Genomic DNA, 12551 nt, shown 5'->3' with positions numbered 1-12551 from the left:
AGTCTTACGGCGATGTTGTAGTCGAAGCAGGTGGATGGTCCTTTTCGATAACGCGCCACAGTCAGTTCTTCACACGGGTTTTCCTCCTTAACTGGAAGGTGTCTCGATTAAGGAAATTTTATCTTTTTGTTTTAATTTTTCTTTTCTGCACTTCCTACCCCACAGACGTACAATAACCTTGAAATGACTGTGAAACGTCTGTGGTTTCCGTCGGTATGGCAATAAGGAGATCTAGCGATCTTTTTCTTCTTCGTCTTCTCTGCCAGCTGGTGAACAAAGAGAAAAAAGGATACACTCCTCCTCCTCCTGGGACAGCTTCTCTATCTCACAGGTGTTGCATGGCAACTTCTCTGCCACCACAAACAGCAAGTTGGTGTTGTTTATCCTCTTGGCATGGATCAGCCTGCAGAGTGAGAGAGAGAGAGACATCTCTGTCAACAACCCCCCCTGCTCGCCCACATCACGGGCTCATTTGCTAATGGATCAGTGAGATGCATGAGACGTGAGTCTTATAAGGCTCATTTAGCCAATGATAGGAACGTTTTATTAAAAGCTGATGGGTGTTAATCATCAGTTCCAATTAAAAGATCCGTCTTTCTGACTGCGCATCTGTCACAGCACGATTCTTCTTTGTATGCGTGAGCGCATGCTTGTGTATTTGAGTGTGTGTGTGTGTGTGTGTGCGCAGACCTGGAGCAGTTGACACAGTCTTGCAGTATGTTGTAGGAGCTGCTGAGATTACTTAAGTAGTACTGGGTCTGGATCATTACACAGCCCCGCTCTTTGAAATCGATTCCATCAGCATCCACCTCATCTGCAGCATCACCAGAGCACAGAGACACATAAGCAACACTTGTCACTTTGATTGATTTATAGGATCTGATTCCGTAAATGATGTACAAACAAGTATGTCTATACTTAGCCGGGGAAAAGTCGTTAAACCCGATTCATTGACCACTTTCTTTACAGAGTTATCATTTACTGCATTCTGCTCCATTGGTGAATTACATTCAAATCACTTCTCATCCGGATTAAATGTAATCAAAACCTTATTTTAGCACATCATTATGACTGCAAAGTTCAATGACAGAGAAGTGTAACTGACAACAAACAATGCATACAAGCACATACTGAATTTACATTCACTAATCCAACACCCTGCTTGCACCCACCTGTGACGAACCAACTGTGATAAGCCAGGCCATATATGAACTGTTGGAACACGGACCTGTGGAGACAGGAGGTGGGAATAAGAATTTGTTCTTTTCTCATGTAATTTTGAAACACTGCGGCATTAATTGCTTAATTTGGACAGTTTGCCATGTTATTGGCGGATGAGCTTGAAGATAGATTTTTACTTCTTGCTTTAGGGTTAGTTTAATTTATCTTGTGCACACATGATATTTAACGTTTGCAAACAAGTGATCATCTTGTGCACACAAGATAAAACAAATATCACCGGTCGGGACTTTAGCGGCTCAGTATGTTCTCACATGACAGACGGACAAAGGCTTTAAAACAGGTAAAACAGGAGATTCATGCAGCTGTTCTGGTGGTTCAGTGTGACCACGTACTGTAACTGGGCAGAGGCCATGAATAATATATCTCTCATGTCTCATAATTGTAGGTGAAATATATTGAAGCATAATGAAATTATGATGCATATTTGTAAAAGGGAGAAAATGTGTTTTTTCGGTAAAATGAGTTGACACTGCATTTGGGTGCCAATAATTAAATCTTATAACTAAGTCTTTATCTATTAAATATGTAAGGGGTATAATACATGTGGACTGTATGTTTCTGTTGTGTTCTTTCATTACAGCTAAATAAATCTTACCATGCAGCTGCTGATGTCCACCAAGCCACGTTTACAAAATCTGCAATTGTAGGCTGCAGACACACACAACAAAAAGTCATTGCAATACATGCATATTTCAATAGTCTCTCTTTATATCCTTCCATTAATTCAGTCAATTGTCTTCTAGTCTGCCCCCTTCATCTGTGGCGTCTCTTCCAATCCAGTTCTAAATTCATGTTCCTACCACAAACACTCCTCTGGGTGCAGCTCCAGATTCACTGTTGGGCATCCGTTCACACACAGACTGGTAGTCAAATGACTGCTTGCGTTTGTAGAAGGAATTGTTGTAGAGGGCGTACATCAATGTGGGGTCGACGTCACTGAAGAACATTCCCACCTGCAGAGGATAAGAAGCGCTGTTCAAGTTGGGTGTGAAGATGAGAGACAAACCACGGTGAGCGTGAAAATGAATTCATCAGCTGCACCTTGTTCCAGTCGTCCTTCTGATTGGACATGATCAGGAATCCACCATCGTCTACCAAGTAACACAGGAGATCCTGCACACAGAGGCAAAAATCGACTGATGACTGGAGGCACGAGGGGAAAAATTGAACGGCGGATTTATACTTTTGATAGGGAGCTCATTAAAAATGTGCAGAAATGCTTACATCACTGTTGGCTTCGCAGTCCATTTCACAGCCCCTGTTCGGTCCACACTGCCACAGAGGAAAAACCAAGTCATCGTTTGAGCACCTTCATGCACCCAGTTTGCATTTTCTAATGTGCGTTTCAGTATGTTACCGTATTTGAGCCTTGGCGGTTGTCTGTATGGTTACTGGCAAGAATCTTGAACTTATCCGTCCAGGCTTCAAGGTCCAGTTTCACTCCGACCACTGGGAGGACGGAGAGTTACGAAAACAGATTTATTGAAAAAGACTGAGAATGCAAAACCTTCAAAAGAGACATGCGCATGAAGGCACAATAAATGGATGCCGAGAAACGAGAATGTCCACACAAGAGTGACCCCCCCCCCCCCCCGTCTTCACCTCCAACATTTTCAGGAGTGTGTTTTGTGAGCCCACCTGCAGGTTTGATGTTCTTTCCTCCTATGGTGATCTCCACAGCTGTGCTGACCAGGATCCCTATGGTGTCGTTTTCTGGGTTCAGCAGCTCGTCCCTGGCTACAGGAGGGAAACAGTTTAGTAACAAAGAGGCTCTGTGTGAAATATATAACCCGAGACTGTGAGCATCACTCACCTGTTCGATAAGGCGCTCGGAAGATGTAGCCCTTGTTGTCAAGACTGCGGCGGTAATAGCTGGCGTTAAACGGCTCAGGGTCTTCCTCCCAGGTTTCCGAAGCCCTGAGATTTAAGACCACAGAGATTGTAATGTGTAATTTACAAGCTCCCTGCTGTCCTACGTGTTTGTGAAACATAAAAAAAGAAGAACAAGAAAGTGAACTACAGAGCATCTGCAGTCCAGTCACACCGCCTTGATGGGGGAGTGCGCTTACTTGTTAGGAAACACTCTTGTCACGCCTCCGTCGGTCGCAGCAAACACGGCTAGAAACCCGTATCTACATGTCAGAATGGAGAGAAGCGACAGAAACAGGCTTCAAAATCTGCAGCTCATCCACAGTCCACATCTAAAAAAAATAAACGAAAGTACAAGCTGATACTCACGTGTTCAAGTCTTTATTCTTCCACACTTTGTCAACCAGCTGCCTGATGATGCCCGTGTCCAGAATCAGGTTATGAAGGAGCAAATTGTCACCTGAATATGAACAGAACACAGTGTGAGTCATATCCACATTGAGACGTAGATATCTCATCTCTGAGCACTTCTTCCAGAAAACAGAAAATTAAAAAGATTTAAATCAAAATCAGGAACGAGCAGTCATTAGTTCAGTGGATACAAAGACTTTATTATTCCCCCAGATTTGATGGATATACCATTTTCAAAACTCACTTTGTCCCAGTGAAAGCTTGGTGATGGAGGCAGGATTGAACCTCCTGTATCACACTTGACATTGCACCAGGGATAATACTAATAATCTCATACCTTTTACAGTTATTCTTGGAGATTCAAGTTTTTAGAGGAATAGTCTGACTTTATTCAACATTTATTAAAGTTGACAAATGCCCTTTAAAGACCAAGATCAACAACTAATTTGTCTGTCTTCTCCTCTTCCCCACCATGTCTGTGGCACTCAGCCCAAGTCCATTCATTCCTGATTTGGAAATCGATCGGGGTCCCTAATATTTAAGTTCCTTTTCATTTCATATTATGTTATCAATTTATTTCTTAGAACACGGCTGTGCAAGTCATGGAAGTGTTGCTCAAACAGGAGTAACTTGTGAGTTCATTTGGGACCATTTTCAGCTGCAGTAGTATCTATAGCATCTGGATGGATCGACTCAAAATAAACTACAGGACCCATGTTTGTCAAAATTAAGAAATGCTACTAGAGGAATAAGCTGCATCATGTTTTGTTAACCCAAACGATATGAACTAGTAGTACTTCTTTTCCCATAGTTTTTGTGGGATTTGATGACAATAAGAAAAATAGTAGTATAAAAAAAAACGTTTTCCTTTCAAATTCAATTATGAATGCAGGATCTGGAAAATAAGAAAAATGTTCACTTTGCGTTGGTGAAGAGAAATAAACTCACATTGTTTAGAGTCCGGCGTCACCTTCTCCATGAGAGCAATGAAGTTGAGCAGGAACTCCGTGTTGTTGTTGGACAGTTCCAGATCATTGCAGTACTCCCTGATGAACAGACATGGTATTTACACTCCGATACAGGCGGGAAAAACAAACACGTGTACACATCATTTACACCCGGTCTGCCTCATTTGTCCTTCAGAAAGAGAAACACAACAGTGGAGAAGCATGAAACCGTACACACGTGACTTGATGCTATCATGTGCAGCATGCGTGTCTCAAAGATTCAAATCGAATATGCCAAAACATCTGTCAGTCAAAGCTAAACGTGGACTGGACTGCGGAGCGACAGGCAGCACGAAGAAAGAGCGATTTTATCAGAGTGCTTCAGAATTCAGGTTAATGCCGGAGGAGATGGGGGTTTGATAACAAACCAGCACATGCAAGGAGGATTTCATCTTCTCTTTCTTTTGTTGTCCACTATCCATTTTATTCTTAACATTACATTGCACAACCAAAGCGATAATCCCCGAATGCATCTTTGTAATACAAACACACAGCACCACAGGAGCAACATGCAAAGATTTTATGTTTTCTGTTCTTTATTGTAATGAGGGGTAATTTAGGGGAGAGAGGAAATGCAACCAAACATTATGCTCTGATGGATTTCATTTTTTTTTCCTTATATAAAATCCCGATCGTTTTAAGGATTTTGTCACAATTAGTAAACGCACCCCTCAACATGAATAAATGAAGAATGAATGAACACAACAACTTACACACAGTGCAACGCAACCGCACAATAAATGTCATTCAAGAAAGCAGATGATAGATACAAAATGCTGAATGTGGAGTGGAGGGCTTATTGTGCATCACAAGACGTGAGGACAGGACGGGAAAACTGATGACCATCAATGACAGCAGGCATTCACACACACACACACGTGGCTACCTGGGAGCAATGAACACATGTCCTTCAGACTCAAAACTGTTTGGCAGCAGTGATTCAAAATCTGCAACAGAAAGGGGAAGATTATCGGGGAAGAGTAGTGGGCAGAGCAGTGGGGAGTTGTGGGTAAACAGCAGCTGTTCTTCAGAGGTGCGGGGACGCAGAAGGGAGTTTACCATAGCAACACTGAGGTATTATGGGAACATTAGCGTTAGCCAATATGGTGCCTAAAATGGAACCTGACTCTCAATGGATGACTGTTTTTTTTTTCCCACAAGCACTCACACTTTTTCTTTTTTCTTTTTCCACTTTGTCAACAGTTTCTGATTCGTTGGTTTCGATCTAACATATTTTGGATGTCTGAGAACTGACTTCGCCAGACCTGACGTGTCAGGAAGCAAGTTCTCAGACAGTTTGCTCACTATGAGTGCTTTTAGATCAGGCAGGCATCAACATGGCCAACTATTTGCAGGGGGAAGTGGGTGAAGGTCCTGATGGAAGTGGTCACCCCTCAGACTGGCAGGGGTAGAGGGATCCGAGAGACGCATAATCAGAGGAAGTGCATTGCATTGTGAAGGGCATGTCGAAAGGGCAACTTCATTACATCTATCATGGACAAAACTCACAAAAAATATCGACCATCGCTAAAGCCACAAAAGGAATCCAGCATGTTGTTTTCTCATTATGTCATGAACGGTGACTGAAATATTGACTTTTAGAGCTAAAATCGGGTGCCCAGGTAGTTTTTCCGCCCACAATGCCGCGCACATTCCAGGGTCAGGTTTACTGAGGAGGTGTTGGACCATGCCCCTGGTGGTCTGAGGGGTGAGGGGGGAGGGAGACAAGCTGATGGAGACGGGGAGTACAGAGGGACGACACAGGGGTCGGGCGCTGCGGCGAGCGGCACCCTGACACCTGACAACATGGAAGGACCTGGGTGGGCAGGACACAGCTCAGCCCTGTAGGGTCAGTCTGCTGGCTGCGATGCCTCCAGCTATAGACGAGATACTATATAACCATCATCAAAAGTGTTTTTCTAATGAAATACAGAGACCAATAAATAGATTGTTACATTAGATTTACTGTATCAGTAGTGCCATGATATGGATGTACTTATTCATTGTCATAGCTAAGGTGCGGCACAAGTAAATATAATATTTGAAGTAAGTGTTCCTACATGGGGAAAATGTTACAGCAAACGAGTAAGGTTTTTTACTGTACGTAGAGCCTAATATGCTCAAAATGGATTTGGCTATATTGCACTATCAAGAGGGAATGTTTCTGTCAATACCTGAGCTCATACAAATAAATACATTTATGACCTATTGACACTGTAAGAAAAATAGTGAAAGAAAATGGATGATATAGCAAGAGAGAAAAAGGAGGAGAGAAAAAGAGAGAGGAATGTGGTCAAAGCACATGAGAAGAAAGTGAAAGAAAGAGACAGAGAGGAGGCAAAAACAACCCGTTTGGAGCAATTTACAGAAAGGAAAGGATCAGGAAGGGTGGAGAAAAGACATGTTTTAACATAGAACATGAATATCTGTCTTCCTTGGATGTGGTAGGCTTTTTTTGTTCTGGAACAGCAGGTACGTGGAGAGGAGGGTGGTGGTTGGGGGACTGGAGGAGCCATTGTGAGAGATGGGGGATCTGAGCTGCAGCAAGAGGGTGAAGAGGAAGAGGAGGAGTGACAAAAGAAAGAAGAGGAGGGGAGCGAAAAGAGGGAAAAGGGAGGAAGAGGAGGGTCCTGAAGGCAAGACGAGGCAGGAACAGAGGCAAGCAGGCTGGGACAGGTGGGGAGAGGAGGGAGGGCAGCAGGAAGAGGTTCAGGACGAGAGGTGTGGGAGGAGGAGGCAGCGGAGGGGAGTAGGAAGTAAAGGTAGGGAACGTGGACCAATATGGAGTATACTTGCCCTTGGTGTATGGCACTGTGTGGATCCATCAGAGAAGGAGTGAGCAAGAAAAGAAACAGGGGATCGGGTGGGAAGGGGGGGATCACAGACAATATTTTATTCAATTACTGTTTGAATAAAAATATTGTTTTCTTGAAAGAAAGAAACCAATTTAAGTCAAACAAGACAAGAGAGGAAAAAAAGAAAATGGAGAGCAAACATCTTATTTGCAAAAGCAAACGAGGAAACAGAAAACCAACGGAAGAAAGAAAAAAAAAACTGGAAAATCCAGGAAAGGAAAACAGTAAAGACAAAACCAGTAACTGTGAGAAATAACCATGGTGGAACACAAAATAAATCAAATGAACTAAGGAAAGAGGGGAGTAACAGGGTCTGGACAAAGAAAGAATGAGGGAGACAACATGTGTCCCCATTCAGACCCACAGAAACCCAAACTCCCACATTTGACAAGCCCTTATCCCGGGCCTGTGTGGGAGTTTATCTACTGAATGATTCCAAAGCTGAGAAACATCGCACGCAATCCAACAGAAAAAATATTTAAAAAATAAAACAAAAATCACACACGCACACAACAGAAGTGAACATTTTCAAAATCATAAAACTCATCATAAGGAGTGAAAAGCATGCATGTTTTCACAGTTTTTCCAGAACATCAAGTACTTTGAACACAGACGCTTCAGAATCATTACTTGGTGGAGAAGAGGCGAGAGCATTTGGCAAAAAAAATAATAGCACAACGGTCACCATTATTTTCACCTGAGTCACACAGTAAAACCACAGCTTTCACCTTTCTATCAGTTCAGTTATTTTTTTCTTCAGCCAGTGTGAAGAAAAAACATCACCATTTTACAGCACAGCATGAAGACAGGAGGGAACAGGGGGCAGTAGAGGAGTCGGGGGTACTCAGGTATGATCCTGCCTATCGGAGAGCGTAGACAGAGGGAGAAGGGAGCGCGGGGGGGGGGGGGGGGGGGGGGGGGCAGGCGACTCCGCTCGGACACTCCCTATGATGATGTTGTAGACCCAGGACAAAGGACTGAATAAGAGCGTAAGGTCATATTCGGGAGAGAGAGGAGAAGAGAGCGCAAAGAGAGGGAGAGAGAGAGAGAGAGAGAGAGAAAATAAAAGAGAGACGGGGAGCGAAGGATGCTGGGTAGTCGCAGGTACTTACACTGCACCTGAAGGATCTGGTCACTCAGGTTGGCCTTGATGTGGTTCTCACTGTATGTGGGCAGTACCAAACCTAGACTGAGGTCACGAGGCAGATGCAGAAAATCAGGGACAGATGTTCAGTGAACGTGGAAAATCAAGGGAGCTTCAAGTTGCGTCGCAACAAATGAAACATGCTCGATATTTCACAACACATCTCTGATTGTATTACTTTTGGCAAGCAAATTTAAAATTCAATAATGAAATGGAAGCTGATTAACATATTAATACCTCGTGAAGTAGATGTGACTAACATGTTGGCAACAACAAGAGTTGTGTCTCGGCCACTCAGTAAACGTATGTCTGAAGCCGCTTGACAGTTCAGACATTTTACTCAACGTTTCCGAAGGTGACAACGCAATAACCAGCCCCCCCCAGTAAAAATTCCAGACAGCAGCATGTCAAAGTGGGCGAGTTGGCACCCTACCCCGGAACTATTTTCCAGACATTTACGGCTTAATATTCACTCTCCTGCTCTTGTCTCCATCACCTCCTGAGGAAAATGTAAAAAGTGAATGAAATGTATTTTTATAGATCTTTCTAGTCATATCAACCACCCAAAGTTTTTTACATTCACCCGTTCACACACACATTCAACAGCACTTTATCACAGAATCACACATCACTCATACAGCCATCACACTGCGGCATGCGGACTGGGGGCAGGGATTGAACCATCGACCCTCTGGTCAGTGGACGACCCGCTCTACATCCTGAGCCACACACAGCCGCCCAAATATACCTTATCAATGACTGGCTTAGTTGATGGTGCTCCACTATGTTTACCAGCTAGTCGCTAACTTCGTTTGTCTACTGTTTGGTGCTGAGCACGTAGTGTACCGTCAGCTTCCAACTGCAGCCAGAACGTTTGTTACATTGTATACATATCATATGCATTTTTTAAATGCATGCAGTTTTCTAAATCTATTCATTTCAACCAAAGCCAGAAATTAAAGAAAAAGAGAAAAACAGATGCCACATCTCTATTTCTTTGCAGCTATTCAAAGCTAAAATATAACCCAGTGAGGGGATTTATTGGAACAGACAGAATATCGGGCTGTGACAGTATCTGGTTCAGACTGAGCCACAGCCACAGTTGACTATCTATAATATAAAGACAATCTAGATTTAAAGAAACATCCAATGTCCACAGATTCTACTCGCAAAATCCAATTTACAGCCTTAAACTCTAGGGTGCATGATAAATAAGAAGGCCTGTCCAAAACACCAAGTCAATCAGTGTCATTCTCAAATACCCTAGAAATTCCCTTTGAGTTCAATATTAATAGAAATGTGCAGAGGAAGCCTCATATGGATTCAGCCAGTACCAGGCATGCTGCCAGCAGATGCAATAAAAAAAAGAGATATGAGACATTGGTTGGACGACTGAATATCATAAACTCTAATTTGCAAAGTGTTGCCTGGAGCAAATGTCATTATGATGCCACCTCAAATGTTCAACCAGGTTTGAGGTGAATAATACACTATGCAATTAATTTGTGCCAAGAGAATTTTTTTTTTCATGGGAGAAGAACAATGGTGCTTTAATTTGGGTGATTCAGATGACTTGTTTTATTCAAATAGAGGAGGCGAATGAGCAAGTAGCATTTATTCAGCGATTCGGTTCATTCTATTCCAAATGTTGTGATAGTGACAGCGACAGTGAACAAACACTGCTGGTTGATGAGTAACAGCTGCAAATATGAGACTTGTGATTAACAAGAAACAAGTATCAAAGCTGGACTTCACTCACAGGTTCATGTTGCGCAATCGTTTGGTCTGAGGTCAGGTGATCATGTTTGATCTGAAACCTACCTGTAATCTGTACCGTCCACCGGGGTCCATGTGTATGTCCGCATGGCCTCATCGATGTACCGCTGTTGGCAAAGAAGACAAAGCAACACTGTGACATCCTCAGCACTTCGCGTAACTGGAGGGAAACAACAACTCCTGAACATGCAGAGTGATTCGAATTCAATACAGCGACATTCAGGAAGGTGCAGCTCAGGATTGGGATTGAGTCTCGTATTGATGACTTGCCTCATCAACTGACTTAATGAGCGTCTTGATTTTCCTTTGCCCTGATTTGCCATCAATCATCTGTCGTCGGATCTGAAACGTGTGAGAGAGAGAGAGAGAGAGAGAGAGAGAGAAAGAGAGAGATGCTGAAGAGCGAGAAGGTGTGCAGACACACAAATATATACCAAAGAGAAAGAAAAACGAGTGACGAAATACAGGTTTTCCTAGACGTTATTTTACCTCCTCCTTGTTGCTGTCTTCAAGCTCTGCATCCAGAAAGTCCAGGGTGACGGGCTCCCTAAAGTTAAAGATCTGAACAGAGAGAGAGAGAGTGAAAGAAAAAGGGGGAAGATGGAGGAGGAGGAGGAGGTTAACACTGGTGGAAGTGTAGCTTCAGAATCAGAAGCACAAGACTCATTAGATTCAGGACGGGGTTAATAGTTGGACCAACCTTGGGTCGCAGGTTGGGATGTAGCAGTACATAACCATTTGGGTCGATGGCATACGTGTAACCGTTGGCTCCAAGCTGCACAGAAAAAATGTAAATGAAAATGTATTTGTGCCAATGATCATCAATATGAAAGTGATACTGGGTGCACAGCATGCTCACTCTGTAAGTAGGAGTCTTCTTTTTGATTTCGTTGATGGCGATGTCGACTCCCATAACGCCCAGGATGAGCTGGTTCTGTGTGATGAACACATAAAAGCATTTTATGCACAGCCACTGCTCACGCCGGTGAATCACAGAGAGCTGGCAGTGGTGCCGTGAGGCCCGCTGAGAACATCTCAGCCATCTTTGATTTATCATCACTTTGTGTGCAATCTGATTAGTCCATATTTTTTACAGTGCGTCTTAAACGGAGTCCGCTTGCACTGCATCACTGCTTTAAGCCCGTGTGATAGGCTTAGAGTAAATACTTTGGTCCTGGATACAAAAAGCTGGCTACATCTGTGATCTGGGGATGACAGAAGTTACTACAGATGCGTGGTTGTGATGTCAGCTGTCACCTCAGGGGGGAGGTGTTGCCTAGTAGAGCAGCATCTGGCTGGACGTCATTGCAAATGACTGATGATGGTCAATGAAACACGCACAAAAAACCAACCCTGAAACCCTTCTGTTGCTCTGTTTTGACAACCAGCTGAATGACAGCAAAAACCATTGTTTTTTTATGTGATAATAAAGATTCATGAACACAAGGCATGAACTGGGTTATAGGTCATATTGTTCGCTTGTTTGTAAAAGTGTGGCCAGAAGAGTTGTCTTTACCTGAGAGCTCACAGTATCAGCAGTGAGGTTGAATACTGGCATCGTTCCAGTGATGACAAGACCCAAACCCTGATAGAAGAAATATTTGGTGAATCTTACATAAATTACGTTTGATTGGCTGATCAACAACAACAACAAAAAAATATCTTTGTATATTCTCTCTCACCAGAGCATCCTGGTAGACGTTTGTCCACTGCACCTGCTTGGCTCTTGGCCCAGCCAGCACCATGGGCCGGCCCAGGACGTCCAGGTACTCCTGCAACAGCAAAGACACACACAGACACTAGTGCGATGACACACAATAAAAACCCACGACCAAACAGACGTTTACAGTGCCTGTTATGTACAGATCATAAAATCAGAGAGCTGGAAAAGCCACCCAGTGTTCATCTCTCATAAAACTATAAGACCCTGACTGGCCCCCTCTCTGTCGACACATAAACCGGTGGTCCACCATCAGCGTCACGGCCCTGCCGAGCCATAAAGCCTCCGGTCCTGAGCCACTCAAAAGCAGTTTTTCATCATTATAAAGGAGCTATTAAAAACACATTAAGGGTGTCAATGGCCTGATGTGCAAACAGGCCATTCTCCCAGAGGCTCTACTGTCAATGCTGGCACAGTGACAATGTCCCGCAGCGACTGTGAATAGAGGTGAGGGGTTAAGTCCACCAGTGATTCATCATATATACGATACATCCATTTGTTCTAAGGAGGCACCTCGTACGAAATCC

General features: G+C 43.4%; 1 protein-coding gene across 3 annotated transcripts in view; it reads right to left on the bottom strand.

Annotated features, from left to right (window-relative positions):
• Nucleotides 1-12551, bottom strand: part of cacna2d2a (calcium channel, voltage-dependent, alpha 2/delta subunit 2a) — a 149549-nt gene that overhangs the window by 4223 nt on the left and 132775 nt on the right. For 2 of the 3 annotated variants that reach the window (XM_035630481.2, XM_035630483.2), the window contains exons 15-37: nt 11987-12076; nt 11821-11889; nt 11164-11238; nt 11005-11079; nt 10794-10865; nt 10575-10646; nt 10350-10411; nt 8497-8573; nt 5416-5476; nt 4471-4568; nt 3481-3571; nt 3312-3374; nt 3056-3159; nt 2881-2979; nt 2600-2691; nt 2467-2514; nt 2284-2355; nt 2043-2195; nt 1838-1890; nt 1173-1228; nt 691-814; nt 294-403; nt 9-91 (exon numbers count right to left, since the gene is read on the bottom strand). In XM_035630481.2, coding sequence (XP_035486374.1) covers nt 9-91; nt 294-403; nt 691-814; nt 1173-1228; nt 1838-1890; nt 2043-2195; nt 2284-2355; nt 2467-2514; nt 2600-2691; nt 2881-2979; nt 3056-3159; nt 3312-3374; nt 3481-3571; nt 4471-4568; nt 5416-5476; nt 8497-8573; nt 10350-10411; nt 10575-10646; nt 10794-10865; nt 11005-11079; nt 11164-11238; nt 11821-11889; nt 11987-12076 — 1899 coding nt within the window. Of the gene's footprint in view, nt 1-8; nt 92-293; nt 404-690; nt 815-1172; nt 1229-1837; nt 1891-2042; nt 2196-2283; nt 2356-2466; nt 2515-2599; nt 2692-2880; nt 2980-3055; nt 3160-3311; nt 3375-3480; nt 3572-4470; nt 4569-5415; nt 5477-7325; nt 7341-8496; nt 8574-10349; nt 10412-10574; nt 10647-10793; nt 10866-11004; nt 11080-11163; nt 11239-11820; nt 11890-11986; nt 12077-12551 lie in introns of all 3 variants that reach the window. The other variant, XM_035630482.2, reaches the window with a different exon arrangement.

The sequence above is a fragment of the Scophthalmus maximus genome, chromosome 6, assembly GCF_022379125.1.
Source record: "Scophthalmus maximus strain ysfricsl-2021 chromosome 6, ASM2237912v1, whole genome shotgun sequence".
Lineage (NCBI taxonomy): Eukaryota > Metazoa > Chordata > Actinopteri > Pleuronectiformes > Scophthalmidae > Scophthalmus > Scophthalmus maximus.
The sequence above is the reverse complement of the archived record's forward strand: the minus strand, read 5'-3'. Positions and strand labels throughout refer to the sequence as shown.